The sequence below is a fragment of the Drosophila subpulchrella genome, chromosome 3R, assembly GCF_014743375.2.
Source record: "Drosophila subpulchrella strain 33 F10 #4 breed RU33 chromosome 3R, RU_Dsub_v1.1 Primary Assembly, whole genome shotgun sequence".
Lineage (NCBI taxonomy): Eukaryota > Metazoa > Arthropoda > Insecta > Diptera > Drosophilidae > Drosophila > Drosophila subpulchrella.
Genome location: NC_050609.1, coordinates 10,866,859 through 10,886,395, shown reverse-complemented (window position 1 = coordinate 10,886,395; position 19,537 = coordinate 10,866,859). Strand labels below are relative to the sequence as shown.

The following is a 19,537-nucleotide window of genomic DNA, read 5'->3' as shown; positions in this document are numbered from 1 at the left end:
AAGGTTACAAAATGTGTAAATATTAAAAATAAGACGAGTATTAGCATTCAGAATAATCGCATTTCAATAATTGTTTTTACTACTAAAGTAGGATAGTAACGAATAACGGTGTAAAGTATTTTTTTTTCTTAATAAAATAAGAACATTTTACCCGAAAATTTGCATAACTTAATTCAACTCAATATATAATTGGAAATAACTAGCGATGCATTTAAAGACATTTTACTGTACTCCAAAAGTTAGGTATTTCGATATAGGATTGGGTTTAAGTTTTCGTGTAACATACATTTATATACAATTGATTTGCTTGGAACCTCTATGATTTTGGACATTCGCACAGCCCTCTGGGACAAAGAACATTGAACTTATTTTAAATTGGAGCGATCAGCAGTCTTCTGACCTTAAGTTACATGCACTAAATGAAACGAAGAATTATTAACCTGAAAATAATCAAATTTTATGTCTCATTTGTCTGAGCTTCTCGGCGACCCAGCAGATGCAACAAAAACCTTAGCTTATTCGACTTTCAATCGTTATCCGGTTGGCTTACACTTAGTTACTATTAGTACAGTATAATGAATGTGGGGGCAGAACATGAATAAATAATAAATAGCATGCATGTGGTACGCATGTAGACAGCAGCAGCAGTCGAATTCGCGGCGCACTGGGCAACAAAAGGTTAAGTATCACAGTGTCTCGTTTTTCAGAACCGAAAGTTTGCAGGTAATCCTACTGTGAACGCCTTATAGTTCGAGGTTGCTGCTTCTGCTGCTGCTTAAGTTGTCGCTGAACAAATTGAGTATAGGATTTTAACTATAACGAGTAAACGCCTCTATCGTTTGTGACGTCCGCGCATGAATTGCAAGGTCTTAGCCATCAATGGTGCCTTCTTCGATCGCCCTGGACCAGCACCTGTTGGACAGATAAATAGTAAGTAGGTGAATATCAATCTAACACCACGGTTAGGAACTACATTAAATGGATTAGTATATAATAACCATTTAAAGTGGATACATTTATTCTTGAATCAATGAAATGAAATGTTTAAATGACATAGTCGGTGAACTGGTGAAAGGGTGGTATTTTCGATGATTAGTTATTCTTCTTTGACAATTGGTAACCCGCTTTAAAATTCTTCTGCTACAGCTCCACTCTCATCGCTTAAACTCACCCACTTGGGCCGTGTCGCGGGTGGCGGCCAGCACACGCAGCCGGGCGTCGCCCACCTTGGCGGCATTCGGAGTCACGCTAGACAAGGCGGCCACCCGGGCGGCCGGAGTGGCAATGAGCTTGCCCTTGGTGCCATATTGCTCTTGCTTGCGCTGCACACTGCGTGGCGGCTTCACCATCGAGTCCACAAAGGCCAGTTGAGTCTTGCGCACGGGTGCCTCGCTGATCTTCTGCGATGCCTTGATGCTCTCGGCCAGGATGCTGAGTTTGCGATCCTTTTCCTCTTGGCAACGCTGGAAGGAAAATGGTGTGTGGGCTTAGATGAGGGATTATCTGAGGGACACAGCGATCCCTACCAGGAACATCTCGCGCCACGTTTCCATCTCCTCGCGCCGCTGACTGCGACAGTGACGCTGGACATGCAGCTGCCAAAGGACATCGCTGTCGTCCATCAAATAGGGATTGTACTCCTCGAAGTTTAGAAGCTGCTGAGGAGTAGCGCGTTCGAGGACAGGTCGTAGGACCTCGAAGGGCACGCCACCAGTGTACTCCAATGCTAGAAAAAACGAATAAGATGGTTATCTTACACTATTCAAAACTTGTTTATAGGATATATAAAATCATGATTTAGACCAACAGTTTTTAGTAGTATTTTAAATAAACATTTGACAATATGATTGTTATTCCATAAGGCAGTTTCCTCTTACCATCAATGTTCTTTTGCAGTACACGCGTGCACAGGTCGAAGAGCGAGGGGACCTGCAGGATTTGACCAGTTCTCACACCTGAATAGATCTTCGTGCTATTTAAAGCAAATAACGTTACTTATTTCCTATAGAATTAAACAAGATCTAACCCACCGCATAGTTTTGGAGGAGATGCCCTGGGCTAGGGCTTCCGACTCGTTAAAGTAACGTGATGCTTGGGCCTTCTGTGAGCCACCCTGATTAAAGACCACATCCATCACTGTCTGATTTAACGGCAAGGGCTTGTAGTTGTTGGAAATGGTGGGCAGTTCCAGAGCAATATTCGGGTCCAGGGGCTCTAGCTTGGCTGTGGATGCTAGTAGCTCGGGTTTCTAAAGGGTTGTCATACATATGTTACTCAGAAACTTTGAGAGCAGTTTCTAATAATTACTTTGGTGGTGGTCGGTCGACTGCTGGTGGAGAAGGCCTCCCTGGATGATCCGGAAGCCGTGGGGTTTGATAAAGCTGCCGAGGATGGGGCTGTTGCCGGCTTAGAGGGGAACTTGCTCTTGCTGCCGCTGCTGCTCTTCTTGCTGCTCATGGGCATGTTGAGTAGGCCGAGAACATCGTCAAAGTTGGCGCCCATGCTTGAGTCGAAACCGTCGGCGGAGTTTTCTTCGGACTTCGATTTAATTTTTGGTATCTTGGCCTTTTGGGCATCCTCCTCGGTTCGTTGGGGACTGTGGGAGCGCTTGGATGACTTGGAGGAAGATGATGACTTGTGTTTGCTTGACTTGTCTTTGGCTGGCTTCGACTCGCTGTGCGAAGACTTGTCCTGAAAAGTATCGGTTACCGATCGTTTCTTATTCGATCTAGAGCAAAACGTACCTTTTCGTGCTTGCTTTTGCTGTGCTCGCTCTTGTGGCCCTCAGGTTTGCTGCTCTTGTGACTGCTGCTGGATTTGCTGGAATCCTTTGACTTGTGCTCGCCATTCGACTTCTTTTCTCGGTGCTCTTTGGCCTCCTTGTGACTCTCCTTATCCTTGTCCTTGTCCCTGTCCTTGGACTTGTCGTGACGACTGCTTTTGTGTTTCTTATCCGAATCTGACTTGCTCTTGGAGTGACTTTTGCTGCTGCCGCTGCGCTCGTGCTTGGAACTCTTGGCATGCTTTGACTTGTGTGTGCTGGAGTGCAGATCCTCGCCGCTGGATGAGTTGCTGCCTTTGTTCTCCTGTTCTGGATCCTCGTCGCTGGACTTGGACTTGCCCGAATCCTCTTCGTTGTGGCTGGCTGCGGGAGTGGCGGCGACCGCGGGCTCTTCCTCGGCGGCCACCATGGCCTTCCACTTGGACACCAGCGTCTTGGCCGCCACGCCCACCTCCCCGTTGAACTTGCGCAGGGCATTCACCGTCTTGCCAATTCCAGTTTCCTGCAGGTGCTCGAATTTTATGGGCAGGTTGAACAGCTTGGTGATGCAGTGCAGCAGCTGTAGGTTTTTGGGGAGAGCAGGTAGAGAAAGAGATGATTAAGATGGCTTAACAAAAAGAACGTGAGGGTGAAAGGTCAGCGGAAAAGAAGAGCAATTTGAAGTCGAGAAAAGTGACCTTGATGGTACATAAGTGTCTGAATGCAAATTTCACAAGGTTGTTAAGCAGGGGAAATCCAAAGCAGGTACTTGGGTATATGTAAGATGGGTTGGGAATAGATATGTAACTATGAGATGAGGGAGTTTAGGAAAAAGGAGGCAGTAAGCTGGATAAAGAGCGGGCAACAGGGAGGAATCGGGATAAGCCGGGGGAGGATGAGGATGGGTAGCTCACCCGCTGTTCGTCCTCGTCGTGCTTGTCAATGCTGCGCTGGTAGTGGCGCACCACATCCACCAGATTGCTGGTGGAGGCCATCGCGTCGTCTCTAGATTTTCCAAACGCAACGAAATTAAAAAAATGGCACGCAGGCAGACTTTGTCGACTTTTCCAGTTTACTTTTTACTTTCCGTTTTTGTACCCCTTTTTTTTTGGTTGGAAAACCCAGGTAAACACACGCACACAGGGGCACCCAGTCGCATGGGCACACGCGCACACACACACGAGGAAAAGCCTCCTGTCGCGAGGCTATTGGCTCTCAGTTATTTTCACTCGCATAACAATTTTTAATAACAATTTATTTGCCCTTTTCTTTTGCCAGCAGCTATGAAACTAAATGAGATTTGCTTTTGTCGGCGTGGCGTTTGACAACACTGTCCGAACAGCTGACAACCAGAGTTGCTCAACGTGGCACAGTAGGCCTGCAAATAAACTTTATTTAAAAATTATAGCCGTTTAGAAAATATAAAAATATATTTAAAACATCTAATTTTTTCAATACAGTTTTGCCTATTTTCTATAAAATTAAATTACTTACCACTGTTTTCATCTCACATTTGCTTACGATAACTTCACCCTTCAGGCCACAATCGTTATCGCCTATCGATTGACCTTGCACCAGATGATTTAATTTGGCGTCTTTTTGGTTTTGTTTGATCTGGATTTGGCGCGTCTATTTATAAGAACCTAGGATAACCAAATAGCATTTTTGAGTAACCAATATGTCCGACGACGAATGCGATATATTTAGTGCTGCCCGCAAGCGGGTTCCAGTTATAGGTAAGCTTAAAACGGAAGAAAAACCAAACATCCCTAATACCTCACATTTTTGCCAGCTTTGCCCAAGGAATCCTACAATCCCGGCAACGATTCTTTCTCCAAGGATGTGGACTACGATTTTATTGAGGACAGTCCCAAAAAATCGGGCAAAAACGGCAAACGAAAGCCCCCAGCAGCACCCCGGGAAAAGCCGCAGAAAAGTGAAGAGGGTCCTTCGCCACCGAAACAGATTAAACTGAAGCCTGCTGAGACGCAAAAGGATGAAGGGGATAAGAACACGGAACGATCCTTGTCACCGGTCTCCCAGTTGATCCTGGAGATGGAGCAGAAGAATGCCAAAGAAAATCAGTCTGCTCCTGTGGCTAGACGCACTCGCTCCTCACTATCTAAATTGGAGCCTGCACCTCCAGATATGGCGTCCACATCCACCGAAGTGGTTCCCGCCCAGACTAAGGCAAAAAGGCGGGGTAGAAAAAAGGCGGAGTCATCCACGCCGATTAACGTGGAAACGCAGATGGTGGCCGGCTCAGTGGTCTCCTCATTAGAAAGCATTGTGGCCGTAAGTTTAAGCCTACCCAGGAAGATCTTAAGCACTCACAATTCTCTTACCTTGTAGAGCTTCAACCAGAATAACAGGCGAAGGGCGGTTGCCGAAATTGCTGCCCGATCCAAGGTGGTGGATAGTATTGATCTGGTATCAGCTGTGGCTCCACGAGTGGAGGGCTTTGTAAGTTCAGGCCCAGGAGTTGCCTCGAAAATGTTAATTATAAACTGTTGCCATAGGTTAACCTGGATTCTGAGGACGAGGGTGAAGCACCTGCTCCAGAAGAGGAGACAAATATCTTTGATAATGATAATCCTACCATTGAAGTAGCTCTGTCTTGGTAAGTGGTGATAAACCAGGCTCCCCTTCAATTAATAACCTTGATAAACTTATGCAGGCTTGGCGAGATTCAGATTTACAAACTGCGGCAGCACCAGAAGTTCAAGCATTTGTTCAAGGAAATAGCAGAACGCAATGCAGTAGATGAGAATGATATTTCTGTCGATATGTACTACAATTTCATAGGACCCGATGATACGCCTCATAGCATTGGTCTCAAATCCTTTCATACACTCAGTAGGTGCCCCATATTCATTATTTTCTTTATACTTTTAAGTAAATATAATTTTTAGGCGGCCATGCAACAAAGTCGAATAATAATAATAAGAAGCCGACTGCCAAAGACGACAACAACCCACAAGCTTTGAGCAGGAAACCCAAAAAGTTTCAAGTAAAAGTCCAAGCTGATAAGTGGAAACAACCCATGGTGATGCCCATGAAGAAAAAAGATACCTTCAAAATGTTATACATTAAGTGTGCTGAGGAGCTGAACTGTGATGCCCGCCACATTAAGTTGTTGTACGTATTTAAAGCTCACGAATCTAACAAATATTGAATAAATTCCCTTACAGTTTTGATGGCGAACTGTTGGATCCGGAGGATACGCCCAAAAACCAGGATATGGAGGGCAATGAACTGATTGATCTGCAAATTAAGTCCTAAAAAATGTTTGGAAATTATGTATATTTGTATTATTCATTATTTGCTCATTGCTGTGCAAGAGTTGCATTTAAATTATTTAAATATCAAATGTTCTTTATATGAATGCAATAAGTGTTGTAATGCCAGGTTTTTATATTTCTTTAGGCAATTATTTTGATTCTTTGTTAGAAGAATGTATACGAATACTAGATAATATTATAAGTAAAATACACAAAATGCCGATGAACATTTGATGAAGAAATAACGATAAGTTGAGATACCAGAGTATTTGCAGTTCGACTCGACTCGTGCGATTTGTCACCAAGTAGAGCAGCGGGCAACTTCCAAAAAACCCTCAAGCATTCATTATACACCCCTAATATTTTGTTTATCTAGCATATAGAGCGCACTCACACAGAGCTAGAAACAGATCCCAAATGGTTGTTTATATTGACAGGACGAGAGCGGATGCTGCTGTGGAGTTTTCCCATTTGCGGGGGGTGGTTTTGGGTGGCGGTTGAAAGAAGTGGGGTGGGTGGAATAGTTGCCTCCTCCCGCCGGCTTTCCTTCGCTCTCTCTCTCTTGCTGCTTTCTCTCTTCATTATCCTTGTGCAGTATTCCTTGGAATTTCACTGCACAAATTCTGACACAGCAGGATAATAATCTCCGACTCTCTTTCGAGAAAGAAAATAGAGAGTGTGGAAAGCTCTGGTGGGAAAAGCTCTCGCCATCTGAAGGAAATTTCCTTCTCGCGCTTGCTTTTCAATCAGAAAGAGTTTATCCTTCGTTCTTGATGGACGCATTTTATTCGCGCTTCTTCTGTATACCAAAGAAAAACCAAAAAGTCATTTTCAATCGCATGAAACCCATTGTTATTGAACTCGGTTTGTTTTCCAATTTGTTTAACCCCGATTCCGCCGCCCGTTGTGTGTTTGTGACGAAAGAAAAATCAAGTGAAACGGCAACCAACTCGTATTATATAGTATACAAAATTGCTGCTCTATTTGGCGCCCAAAAACGGAAGGATACTCGTGGCTTAAACCATCAGCTCTAGGTAAAACCTGCTCCCTGACTCGTGTTGTTTGCATAGCTGCTTGGTATAGTCATCCTCGGAGGCATTTGTTCACTCCATCTGAAATCCAAACCATCCATCCATCCATATATCCATCCGCTGGCATTGACAGTGACGACTGACTCTGACAAATGTGTTTGTCATGTTTACCTTGCGGCTTAAACAAGTTAATTGCCGTGCGCCAGACACAAAAACCAACAGCACACATGAACAGCCTACTACTCCCTTCGGCTCTACATGTGTCCATCAATTATTCAGCCTGATTGTGGGCATTAAATATTGAAGCTATGTCCTGCTTATGAGCTGGAAGATCGCACAGACCTCTCGTATGTAACCCCAGCCTGGTGCTAAAAATAAAACGTGACACCTGCAAAAATCCTGCGTACAGCCACCCCCAAAAGTAGCCACCCAGCTTAATGGCCTTGGGCTGGACTGGCTGGACTGGTCGTTCTTCGAATGGGACTCTGAGGGCCCTCGATTCAGCACTGATTGCTTCAGTCAGCAATCGAATGTGCACCTCCAACATCCCACCCCACCCCCTGGGCGGCTTACGGCGTCCACCCACCCGAATGACCTTCAATTTGCCTTGCATATGGTCGAAATTAATAATGCCAGCAGATTCACCCAAAAGCTTTTCACAAAAGCTGCACAAATGCAGCTGCGTAAAAGGGTGGCTGATGAGTAGGGGTTTATTATATGGGGGACTGGTCTGCCATAAAAAATCCTCTTGGCCATTTTTATTTATATTTAACAGCGTCCGACAGACCGGAAGTAACGTAAAACGTAACAAACGACACATCGGGGCACAATTTGCACACGTGTCGCAAACGCAACACTCACACAATCACACACTCACCTGGCTGGCTATTTTTGGCTGCAGTGTCCTTTTGGCCAGGATATGTACATTGTACACAGTGTCCATGAGGTTTTCCCTGACCGCTCCTTTTTCGGCTGCTTTGTATGCAACGGGAGCAACAAGCCAAAAAACAAAAAAAAAAACAAATCACAAAAACAAACTTACGCCATTTTGCCATTAATCCCGACCACTTTATGGCCTGGCCAACAAGCAAACTTGCCCCTTTCCGGTATATCCTTTAATTTTTTGGGTGTTTTGGCACTTTTTAGGGATTTAACTTTAATTAAGATGTAAAAATGTACTGGGAAATAATGTAATAAATAAATATGAGATGAAAAAATATACAAATCAAAAAAAACCTAACATTATAGATTTTTCATAATCACTAAACTGTTATAAGAACTATTTATTTCCTTAAATTATAATTTTTGGTTATATTACTGTGTAATCGTGACCTTAAATAACTATGTTCTTAATAAGAACTTCTTAATACAAGTAAATTTCATATTAAACAACATCCAATTATCGATAAGATTTTAATCAAGACATTAATTATTAAAATGCCACTTTCCACCCATTCTCCTTAATGATTATTAATAAGTAATCTTTTAATAGCTGTAATAAACAGAGTATACATCGCTTTAATGACTTAATTTAATAATAGCTAACGTATATTAAATTACCCATTTTATTTCATTAGCTAATAATGTTAAGCACCGAAAGGTCATGTCCTTATCTAATGATGGGGCAAGTTTTCAATATAATTTACACGTGATTGGAGACAAATTTAATGAACCATGAAATAAACCCCCTTTCGGGAATGTCTAGCTAAAGTTCAACCAAAAATGGCCAAGCTTGAACTCGTATCATAAAATCTTGTGAACCAATTAAAATCCAATATCTTAGGGTATAGCAAAATCGCAACTTTTTCCCTCCGGCTTACATATGTATTTCTTTGTTTGCTCTATTCATTTTGGCTTTTTTGCCCTTTGTTTTTCGTCCTTTGTGCTTTACTTTGTTGCGCCATGTTTATTTTTGAGTTGGCCCAGCCCCCGGAATGGAGGATCTACTAATGGTGGAAGCGTTTGTGGGCAGCGCTGGTTGCAAGTGCTTCGAATGGCTGAAAGGTTTATGGCCCGTCCAGTTCCCATTTACCAGGTCGCAGTCCGCCCTTCCTATAGTTCTTTATTACGCTGTGTGTTTTACCAACAGCAAACACAATTGCCCGGGCCCGCCTCGACTTTTGTTTCAAGTGCCGCCCCATCAAATGGAGTGGCCATCACTCGGGCTCCGGATCCAGAGCCGCATTCGCATCCGCGTATTCCCCGCTCGATTTAACTGGGTCTAGTGCTGGGGGTCCTAATCCTCAGACCTCTTATTCGAAAGCTACACTTGGAGATTTTCGGCGTTAAATATAAATTAAAATTATATAAACTCTTTAAATGAAATAGACTTCGTCTGAATACTGCAATCAGTTAAGAAGATCGTTAATATTTAAAATTTCTGTGCTAATACTAACGTTATTTTAAACCGAAATACATTTTAGTTATATTTGTATTTTTATTTTCTATCAGTGCTTTTTTTAGGTCTTCTTTTTCTTGACCGCTGGTCTAACTTTTTTAATTGTGGTTACCTTTTAATCTCATGACAAGGATATTCTCATATCAGATAGGGTTATAAAAATGTAAATATACTGTTAAAGCATCAAAAAAAAATAAATATGTGCATACTAGTTAGACAAATTATTTTTAATAATAAAATCTTTTCTTTATCTTTGCCATTTCATTAAAATAAATAAGTTAAATGCATAATTGTCTGTTTTACTTGGAGTAAACTTGCTTAATCCTACGATTAATAAATTTACGTTTGTGCCTTAATAAATTAGGGTAAAATAATGGTAAGATTTTAGCTCGATTAGTTGACCATTTTTCTGAGTGTACTCGTGCATTGAACTGCTTTGGCACACCTCTTCGATATTTTCGCACTGGGAGACCGATGGAAAGTCCCTGACCAGGCGGCTCCTTCGGCTGCTTTGTGCCGGCGGATGAGGATGTGGATGCCTCTTGCAATTACTGTCGACTAGGCAGCCAGGCAACCAGTCACCCAGTCACCCTAAGAACGCTCCTACCTCTGGGACAGCTCACATTTGATGTGCATTTGCATTCGTGGCCCTAAGGCTATCGAATGCTTTTTAGTCCACGACATTGTCATTGTTGCAGCTCGCCTTTTTCTTCTATTTATTACTCCTTTTTGCTGGGCCACAAAGGACACTGGAGTGCAGTGGGGAAGGAGGGTATGGGGGGCTTTTATTAAAGTTTCGTTTTGTTTGCCTGGCACAACAATGTCCTGGCAGCAACACCCGCCCACAAGTGGCGACATCAGTTGCAGGTTCCGCCTTCTACCCCACCTGCCCCACTTTCTGGTGTTTTTTTCCTTCAAGCCGGCACCGGAAGTTGCAGTCTAACAATAAGTCGAAGAATGCTGAATGTTGCAAACATTTCAAATATATATGTAGGTTCGTACCTATTTCTTATTAATTTTTGTGCAGCCAAGTGGAGTGTACAAGAAGATTCTCTGGCACAGATGGTTACTTTTGTCTGACTTGTTCTTAAAAGTATCTACAAGTACCTACTCATTGTTTAGCTGACTTGACATAGATAGCTTTCTATGAAGTGCATTGCTAGCTTTTAATATTTATTTATTTCTTTTAAGCTAACTAAAGATGGAAATCTATACGTAAATTAAAATGCTTTGGGTGCAAGCTGTGTTATGGTTGATATTCAAAATACAAAATAACAGGGCTTTTGATTTTAGAAAGACTATAATAATATTCCTCCATTTACAACTGTTATTATCAATATCATCAATAAATTAATACACTTTTATATTCCCTTGCAGAAGGACATTAACACCAGGAACTGGACCAATTTTTGACCGAAAACCGAAATCAAACACAACAATCAACTCTACTCACCGACCTTTCTAGTCTTCTACATACCCGTTTACACCCGAAAAGGAACCTTTTGTACCGACCACTTTTTGGACAAACATATCGCTAGCTAGAGAAGGACCAGTGGGCAAAGTGTCCTAATCCCGGACCCAACATCCCAATCCTGCCACCCAGAGACAGGATCAGACGTACCCCAGAATTACCCAGAGGACCAGACCGTGCCCCGTGGCAAAGAATCCAAGACGGCGCCACTTAAACCACAAGCCTATAAAATTGGCCAAATGTTATGTTGTGGCTTCTGCTGTGGCAATATGTCGAAAAGGGATTACAAAGTGGCCACCACCGATGGCATCGAGCTGGAGCCGTTGGGCGGCGAAAAGTGCGAGAAGGATAAGGACAAGGATAAGGAAAAGCAGACGAATGGCGTCACTTTTGGTGAGTCCCGACCTGAATTCCACCTTAAGAACCTGGAAATGCAATTGCAATTGCCTTGGGGCCACACAAAAATGATCAAAGGGCGGGTAAAGAAAAGTGCATAATTGCACTTGTGCATAATCCAACACTTCACGCAATTTTAACTCCTCTTGCCTGCCAATTTTGGGTTTTGCCGTCGCCCCTCTGGGATTTATGCATCAAGTTGTTTTCTTAATTACACTGAATGCAAAACAAAGGCATTAAAAATGCCACGTCTTGCAGCCGTTACTCATACGCCTCGTTGGCCAGAGGCAAAGTAAATGAATGTCAGCAGCATCCAACCCTCGTTTAATGCCAGCTGCCCCCAAACCATTTTCCAGCTAAATTTTTGCATTTCCTTAGCGCCGGCAGCCAAGTTGGTGGAATTTTCCGCCCTGACAGATGTCCAACGGATCCAGCGGGCTGCTCCAACTGGCAAGGAGGAGGCCACTGAAGGATGAACAGGTTGGCGGGGGGTCGATGGCAGAAATGTACTCGAGTGCTCTTTAAGCTGTCGCCGATTTTCTGAAATTTTACGCTCCCCCGAAGTTTTCGATGGCGATGTCACAAAATTGATCCCCTGGGGCCATCGCTTGTGGTAATGGGACTTCAATAAAGGATTTGTCTGGGAAATCAATTTGATTTTGGCGGGGGACTAAGAGTTAAGAATGCTACATGACTACTATAACGTCCTCCAAAAAGATATCTAACAGATATGAAAAGCAGAAAAGTATGCTACCGATTACTCAATGTCATGTTAATATCCCACTGAATCGATTTATATAAGACTCGGTAAAGACTTTTTCGTCTAATTAACATCACATTAAAATAATCGATTTATATTGGCGATTAATTTAACTTTATGTTAATTTTTTTTTAACAGATATCTAACTAGAGGCTTAACTTTACATTGAGAAATCGGATATAAATCATTAAGAAATTAATCAATAAATGTAAAATATTTTAAAGTTTTGAATACCCTAGATCGATCGAATGACCTTAAAAATGAAATGTTGGCGACACTCTTAATTATCCCATACTTACCCCTCACACATATATTCCTATCCTTATTTGGTCTTGTCATCAATATGGTGAGCAGAGTTAAATACAAACATATGCAAATCGTGTTGACTTTATCAAGGCGAGAAATCGTTCCACTTGGGCATGCCGTGGGCCAAAGTGGGCCAGTTGCCTTCGCCTTCGGATGGGACTGCCTTACCCACCACCCACTCCCAAGTCTTTTAAATCAGTGTCACGGGAACAGGACGTGGACGTGTGCTGGTGTCCCAACTGCCAGTCGAGCAATTAAGGATGCATAAAGTGGAGTAACCACTTGACTCACGGCAGCCGCAGCGGTGTTTACTTTAAGGGAACCCAGCTTAACCTCTACTTGGTGGCCATAAAATAGGTATTCGAGTTCCTTGAAGTCATTCGGGGAAGTTAATCCCATTTTAAACGATCTAAAGGGGTTTTATTGTTTCGTGTTTTGGTCTAGAATTCTAAATACCTTACAAAAAATACGACTGCTAAGTTTATTCCAAGTAAAAAAAGATTATTTGGTTAATATTTAGTTTGTATTCCTTGTTTTAGTTATTTAATAGAAAAATATAGCATGAAATTATAGCCTGGACAACATAATCTTGTGAAGCAGGTGCAAAGGCAGATAGACACCCTTTTAGTCCCAAGCAATTTAAAAGGTTTCTGTCAACTGGGGTGTCTTTCGAGGCCGACACCCATCAAAGGGTTAATGGAGGAACCTCGTCTGATGTTGATAATTGCAGGATGCGTTGTGTTGATTGCAGGCTGAATGGGCTCACACACATGCCAGCACAGGAGCACTTGGGCCGGGGGCTTGACTTAAATAAAGAAATCCTGCCTATCCTGGACTGCATCAGCGAGATAAAATGGGTCCACAAGAAACAATTGAAGCGGCAAGAGCCTTGCGCTGCATGCCAAAGTGTGGCACCGAGTTTCCATATAAAAATCTGTGTGTGTTTGGATGAGTGAAAGTAAAGGATACATAGAAATGAAATGTGTTTTTGGGTCAGGCAACTTCAAACTCAACCAGAAAAGTGGAAACCGGCTAGCAGGAAGAGGGCCCTCTACAGGAAGATGGAGCGGATGAGGAGTGCGACTGGCAAATGGAAAATGGAAAATGGGAAACTGACAAGCGAGCGAGCCAAGTCAACCCGTCAAAACGTCGCGGCGAGCAACAATTTATTGTAGCGAAATGGCGCAGGCGAAACACAATTAAATGCAACTACAAAGGACACAAGGATTCCGATCCCCCCAGCATTTCAGGCGGCCCACCCACTTTTCCCCGCCTCCCACTGGGCGCGTAATTAAATGGAAATGGAAAATATTGCCCGCGGGCCCCTTGCAGAACAACACTCGTACTTGTTGAGGCACTTGAAGCCTTGCCAAGCCGCGTGCATTTGGTTTCATTTGTGCTATATAGCATACCCTTGCCCAGAAGGGTTTCTATATATAGTCTTAAAGCGCGAGGGAAGCAAACAGAGCGAGCACAACTTTACTTAAGTTTACAATGTTTCTTCTTAAAAAGAAATCTTCAAGTAATATGACAAAATTGTGGTCAGAGCTAGAGAATTGATTACTATTTTTGGCAAGCAATTGAAGTAAACCCTGAATTACAACTGCTAGAAGAAATGCTAAGTTAATAAATATCACAAGAGTTCGCGAGTACCTTAAATACATACATAAATATTCCCTGACAACCCTTAATAAAATAACATTTTGTATCATCAATCAATCAATCAATATATCACTCATCGAAGGCTCAAGAATTCGCGTGAGCACTAAAAACATACATGTAAAATTTCCGCACAACCTTCAGTTAAAAACCTAAAGTTCACGTTAGTTTCAAACATTGTTTAAAAAGTCTAAGAGCATTTAAGATTCGTTAGGAGGCTCTCCCCCAAGAGAGCTGAGCTCAGCTTAACTCGGTTTCTGCACAATTAGTTCGCCACCGTGTTTGATCCGCTTCAGTTGATCCCAATGCCATTGCAATCGATTTCAGGGTAGCCATACATCCCTTCCCCAAGACCCTCTCATCGAGCACTTGAACTCAACTCTTCCGATTTGCATTATTTGCGCCAGCAATGAGTCTGCAAGTGGCCCTCGAACACGGTCTGCCAATTAATTAAATCATGGCAAATGCCTCAAATTGAGTGTGCAAATAACCAGCCGGACCCCAGACCACCCATCTGTAGCTCTTATCGCTGACCAAGGAATTTCAAATAGGGTTTTGCAAACAATCAAATTCGACGTCACCAACGGGTCAACGACATGAACAAATTCAAATCATAGTCTTGCACAGATTACTGTGTTTTGTTGGGTTGTATGGGAACGTATATATTTGCAAAGTAGATAAGCCAAATGATTGATCGCAAAACTTTTTTTTATTTTATTTCTTATTTAATTATTGTATACAATTATTTTTATAAGCATGTGGTTACAAGTCTTGCCTCCTAAATATTTTTAAACAGCACAATTAAAAAACTGAACGAATGATGGCAGCTTTGGCCAAAGATTGGTAAGCAATTCGTTTTTAACAAAAAATTGTTTTGTAACGCTTTGTGCTAACTTCAAAAAAGACAGCTGACTGAGGGTTTTTGTGGTGAAACTGGGCTGAGTTTGGTTAAACTTTGAACCCGATGCAAAGTAGGCTTCGTGGACCAAATTCGCTGTAATAAGGATAGCCTGTTGTAGAGCCAATATATCATCTCTTTGAGTCTTCCTTGGGCAATATAAATTATCTGTACATATCTGGTGATCATCGAACATTTTTATTACACTTTCGCTATGCTTGCAAACTTCTGGCCTCAAAAAATCAATTATATTAAAGGCTATTTGAGTTCCAAGCGCGGCCATCCTAAATATATCGTGAGTTTCTAATTCAAAGGCAGAATCCTCCATTATATTGTACGGCACCACGATGATATTGTCACGCCTGTAAACCATTCCCCAGCTCTGTTCCAGTTGGTTCACCCGTTTAAGTCGCCTAAACTCTGAAGCCTTTAGAAGGACATAGTCGTGGCTGTCATCGGCGGAAAAGTCTAGATCCTTGTAGAACTCGGTCGCGAACTCCCGATGATTGACTTTCTCAGGTATGTTTCCAATGCTCAGGGTCAACCCATTTAAACTCTCATGAAGCACCAAAATCTCAGATGCCGTCCAGTTTAGTGAGTTCCTTTCGAGTCTTATGATGAATTGGTGTCGGATCGCTTCAAAGATCTTTTTGACCTGGGACTGGTATTGACTAACTTTTTTAGGACCCAAAAATCGCTCTTCATAGAGGACGTTGGCTGCTATGTTTAGATATAGACACACCGACTTTACACATCTGTCGACTTTTTCGATAATCGGAAAGCCTAGAGATAGTTGAAGAATCGACTTTATCTCATTTGAGGGCTCCACATCACTGGCAAAGGTTTTTATTTTGTTAAGGTCTCTCCAGCTCATCACGTACACTTCGGCGTTTTGCGGAAACGAGTGACCATAGAAGTACTCCAGGTATTTGCCCAAGGATCGTTCCAGGATGTGTTCCACTTGCTGCAAAGTTTTGGCTTCCTCTGGAGGATACTTATTTGTATACCCATTATCTGCCAGACATATATTGTAGAGTCGCTGCATCTTATCCTCCAGGCTGCCCTCTTCAAAGACCTTATCTTTCAATTCGTCGAACAGAACACGGAACTTAGCGATGAAAGGCGGGGGCTTCATCTGATGGATATTCTTGGCTGAATAATTTTGAAAACTCCGGCAGGGCTCGACACTTTCATCCATGTGGCCAAGCATTTCATTGAGGATTACGATATTGGGATCGTTCTTGGCGATGCTATCGTTCTCAGCAGCCATTATTAAGGCTATGCTGAAAAGCAGAAAGTTGCTTATCCACAAAAGTGGTCTGCTTCTGCTCATTGCTACTTTAAAACTACGCCGTTCGCCAGAGAGAACCGTCGTTGTTAGTTGTTTTTCGAAAAAAAAAAAACCAAAATAATTTTAAGATTAAGCTTAGCTTATCAACCAAGCAAAATAAAATATCACATGACCAACATATTAAAATAAATACAAAATAAACTTGTACCCAAGTTGTTAGATTACATACTTTATTTGAAAAATGTTCGTAAATTGGAATTAAGAGATGGGGATTACCAGACATCGCACTTGAAAGAGGGATTCAAACCCCCCGCAGGACAGCTGTAGGCTAGTCCAAAGCTCGCCAGGTTGGCAAGGGTTTGATGGAGTCGAACCTTATCCGTATCCGCAGAGCTAAAGTCCACGTACTCCTCGTCTCCAATCAGGTTCTGGGCGTAGTTCAGGAAGAACACTTGCTGCAGTGGCAGTCTGGTGAAGGTCGGCTGTGACTGGCTGTATTTGGAACCCTCTCCGAAGTAGGTCTCGTAGGCCAGTTTAAGGGCCGACACATCGACCACTCTCTGGGCCAGGTAATCCGTCGCATTTCTCTTCAGACAGTTTAGGGACTGTACGAGGTTCTGGTTCTCAGCGAAGCCGTCAAGCTTTTCATTGAGATTCCCATCCGCATCGTAGACTATTTCGTCGGGCAGTAGGGCCTCCATCAGCTTCTGGGCGAGCATAAAGCCCAGGAAGCTCACCTTGAAGACATCGTGACTCTGGGGGTCAAAGTACGGCGACTGCAGAACATCGGTGGGCAGCACAATGGTGTTTTCCCTCTTCAGGTAAAAAAGCTCTGGACTGGAGGCCATCACGGTGTTCTCCAGATAGTAGAAACCATTACCCTTGACAGCTGGCTGATTTAGCAACTCCAGGACACGACGAGAGCGGACTTCCAACACTTTTAGCTGGGCAGCTGCGTAGTCCTGATCCTTGGCCAAACTTAGATCCCTGTAGAAGTTGGTCACAAATGCGCGATGATTTTGATCCGTGGGCTTGTTTCCCAGGTTAAGTTTCATGGCCTCGATTTTCTGCTTCACGTAAGTGCGCTGTTGTGGGCTTAACTTCAGTCGATTGGCGTCGATCTTGGCCAGAAGTGGAGCTCGCAACGAATTGAAAAGTTGCTGGACGTCCGTGTCATAGTGGGTGATGTACTTGCTCTCATACAGGAAATTGCTGCCGAAATCCATGTGGACACGCACATCCTTGACGCAATCCAAGGTCACATTGTCCTCACCACTTTGGCTTATGTCCTCCATGAAGCGAGCGAACTTGGTCATCATATAGGTGGCAATCACCTCGGAGTCGTAGGTCTTTAACAGATTCTTCAGCTCCTCAAAGTAGTCCACATTCTCGATCTGCACCGCGTAGTTCTCGGGGAAGGTGCGCCCGAAAACAATGCGAAGGTACTCTCGCCAGGGGAATCCATTCTGGCCCTCCAGTTCGCGCAGGGTCAGGTCATCGTTGGGTTCGTCCTCCACATCGGCCAGTGCCCTAATCGCCCTCTCCAAACTTCTGATACTCCTGGCCAGAGTCGGAGCCCGTCCACTGGCCACACCCAGTCGGATCAACAACCTCCTGGTCTTGGAGAAGTTCGGCAGTTTGTCGGTGGAGTAGACAAAAGTGGGTCTCTCTATCGTCACCATATACTTGCTGCTGTCCACAAAGTCCAGTTTCACATTCACCTTGACCAGCAGGTTATCGAAGCCAAAACGACGCAGCCGTGCCAGGGTCAGCATCCATTGGAACTGGGACTTGGGCCAGGCGATTTGGCTCTTGGCAAACTGCGGCCAGGTGAAGGTCAAATCCGGCTCCACCAGCTCCAGGTAGTGCCTTTCCGAGAGGGTGGTTTCGTTGGCCGTGCGACAGGTCTGGTAGTATTGCAGCACCTTGGCCTCCACGCTCTCCTGGTCGAGAAGGATCTGAGTGCTAAGCGTCTCGAAGATCGCGGAGAATCGATCTTCCACCTTCTGCTGCATCTCGCCCAATATCTCGCTGTAGCTGTCTCTCTCGTGCTTGTCCTCGTACTTTCCACCGGCATATTTCTGGAAGTCCTGGCAGGGATCCGCCTTGTTGTCCATGTAGCCCAGCAGGCGGTTCATGATCTCTTCGTTGGGATTGGGCGTGGAGGACTGTGGTGGGGGAGCCACCCATCCGGCCTCCACGTTCGTCCAGCTAAGTATCGCCAGGCAGGTAATCCACTCGAAGGTCTTCGTTCGCTTCATCTTCGGCGGAGAACTAGTAGATCCGCCTGCACGAACCGCTTCTTTTAAAGGCGTTCCAGCGAATATAAAGTCGGGGTCACCACCTGGTGGAGACGCCCGTTCAGGCGTAATCTCCCGCTTTTTGGTGATAGCTTAGGCGAATATTTGGGTCTCATTGATATGATAAGATGATTCTCGCGAAGTCTAGGCCAAGTTCAGGGGTATAACTGATACGGTTTTGCGTCTCACTTAAATTTGAGTCATAATATTCTTCTTTTCCAAAAAATACATTTTAAATCATTTCGTCAGAACGATGGTGATTAAATTTGAATGCTTAAGGCCTGGATTAAGTTTCGATTAACTCTCGTCATTTATTTTAAAAAGTGAACTTATATAATAATAAAGTTACCAGGTTACCAAATCAAGTAAATTAGTTCAGACTTAAGTAAGTATTACATGGACATTTTCTTATGCATTAGTGTTATCTATAAAATACAATATTTAAACTGTAAACCAAAGGTCAGAAAATCACATATAAGTATGTGGACCATATATTTTTGTATGCTGCACTTAGCTCGATTATTTATTTTCCGATTTTCCCTACTCGACAGTCCACATGCCGTTAATAGCACAATTACAAGCGTCGATTTCAAGAGCCACCCTCCGCTGACTCTTAGCCAAGTGTTTGCTCTGCAGCAGTGGCAGTAACAGCTTAAATTTATTGATTGTTTCATAAACAGCGATTATTTAACCACCGCATTTCGATCCGTTCTGCGATGACCCAGCAACCCCCATCCCCCATCCCACATCCCAATATCTGGCTAACACTTGTGGCCATCTTCGGCATGTTCAACCAGTTAGGACCCCAAGCGATGGGCGCTGAATGGGGGATTTCCTCCAGATGCTCAATGGGATCAATATGTGGCTGTGTGTGCGGCGTTGTGGGTGGTGATTGTGTAGCACATGACAAGTCACAAGTGCGGCCAGTAAATTTGCATGCGACAGCAAATACTCAATGGTCGGACACAAAAAGTGGGGGTACGTG

The 19,537-nt window shown here is 43.5% G+C and overlaps 3 protein-coding genes across 5 annotated transcripts in view; 2 read left to right on the top strand and 1 right to left on the bottom strand.

The window, feature by feature from the left end:
- Nucleotides 1-246: 246 nt before the first annotated feature.
- LOC119549459 (transcription elongation factor B polypeptide 3) lies at nt 247-4,079 on the bottom strand. The gene is made up of 8 exons (XM_037857564.1): nt 3,676-4,079; nt 2,745-3,341; nt 2,308-2,691; nt 2,031-2,248; nt 1,878-1,972; nt 1,527-1,726; nt 1,172-1,463; nt 247-912 (listed from the first exon to the last, which is right to left on the bottom strand). The coding sequence occupies exons 1-8, from the start codon at nt 3,754-3,756 to the stop codon at nt 833-835; spliced, it is 1,947 nt and encodes a 648-aa protein (XP_037713492.1). The 5' UTR covers nt 3,757-4,079; the 3' UTR covers nt 247-832.
- Nucleotides 4,080-4,142: 63 nt separating this feature from the next.
- Nucleotides 4,143-6,269, top strand: LOC119549442 (uncharacterized protein CG4449). The gene is made up of 7 exons (XM_037857538.1): nt 4,143-4,497; nt 4,554-5,056; nt 5,114-5,224; nt 5,281-5,381; nt 5,439-5,617; nt 5,674-5,899; nt 5,953-6,269. The coding sequence occupies exons 1-7, from the start codon at nt 4,440-4,442 to the stop codon at nt 6,041-6,043; spliced, it is 1,269 nt and encodes a 422-aa protein (XP_037713466.1). The 5' UTR covers nt 4,143-4,439; the 3' UTR covers nt 6,044-6,269.
- A 541-nt stretch (nt 6,270-6,810) lies between these two features.
- The window catches only part of LOC119563259 (endoplasmic reticulum aminopeptidase 2), a 28,797-nt gene continuing 16,070 nt past the window's right edge, over nt 6,811-19,537 (top strand). For 2 of the 3 annotated variants that reach the window (XM_037876590.1, XM_037876577.1), the window contains exons 1-2: nt 6,811-7,076; nt 10,849-11,335. In XM_037876590.1, the coding sequence (XP_037732518.1) occupies nt 11,182-11,335 (154 nt within the window). In that variant the 5' untranslated portion in view covers nt 6,811-7,076; nt 10,849-11,181. Of the gene's footprint in view, nt 7,077-10,848; nt 11,336-19,537 lie in introns of those variants that run through there. The other variant, XR_005222121.1, reaches the window with a different exon arrangement.

Excerpts from the sequence above, each read along its gene's own strand:
- LOC119549459 (XM_037857564.1), bottom strand. The coding sequence starts at position 3,756 with ATGGCCTCCACCAGCAATCTGGTGGATGTGGTGCGCCACTACCAGCGC. Across the intron at positions 3,342-3,675 it reads ACGACGAGGACGAACAGCGG|CTGCTGCACTGCATCACCAA; the intron begins GTGAGCTACCCA and ends AAAAACCTACAG. Across the intron at positions 2,692-2,744 it reads GCAAAAGCAAGCACGAAAAG|GACAAGTCTTCGCACAGCGA; the intron begins GTACGTTTTGCT and ends GATACTTTTCAG.
- LOC119549442 (XM_037857538.1), top strand. The coding sequence starts at position 4,440 with ATGTCCGACGACGAATGCGATATATTTAGTGCTGCCCGCAAGCGGGTT. Across the intron at positions 5,057-5,113 it reads CATTAGAAAGCATTGTGGCC|AGCTTCAACCAGAATAACAG; the intron begins GTAAGTTTAAGC and ends CTTACCTTGTAG. Across the intron at positions 5,382-5,438 it reads ATTGAAGTAGCTCTGTCTTG|GCTTGGCGAGATTCAGATTT; the intron begins GTAAGTGGTGAT and ends AAACTTATGCAG.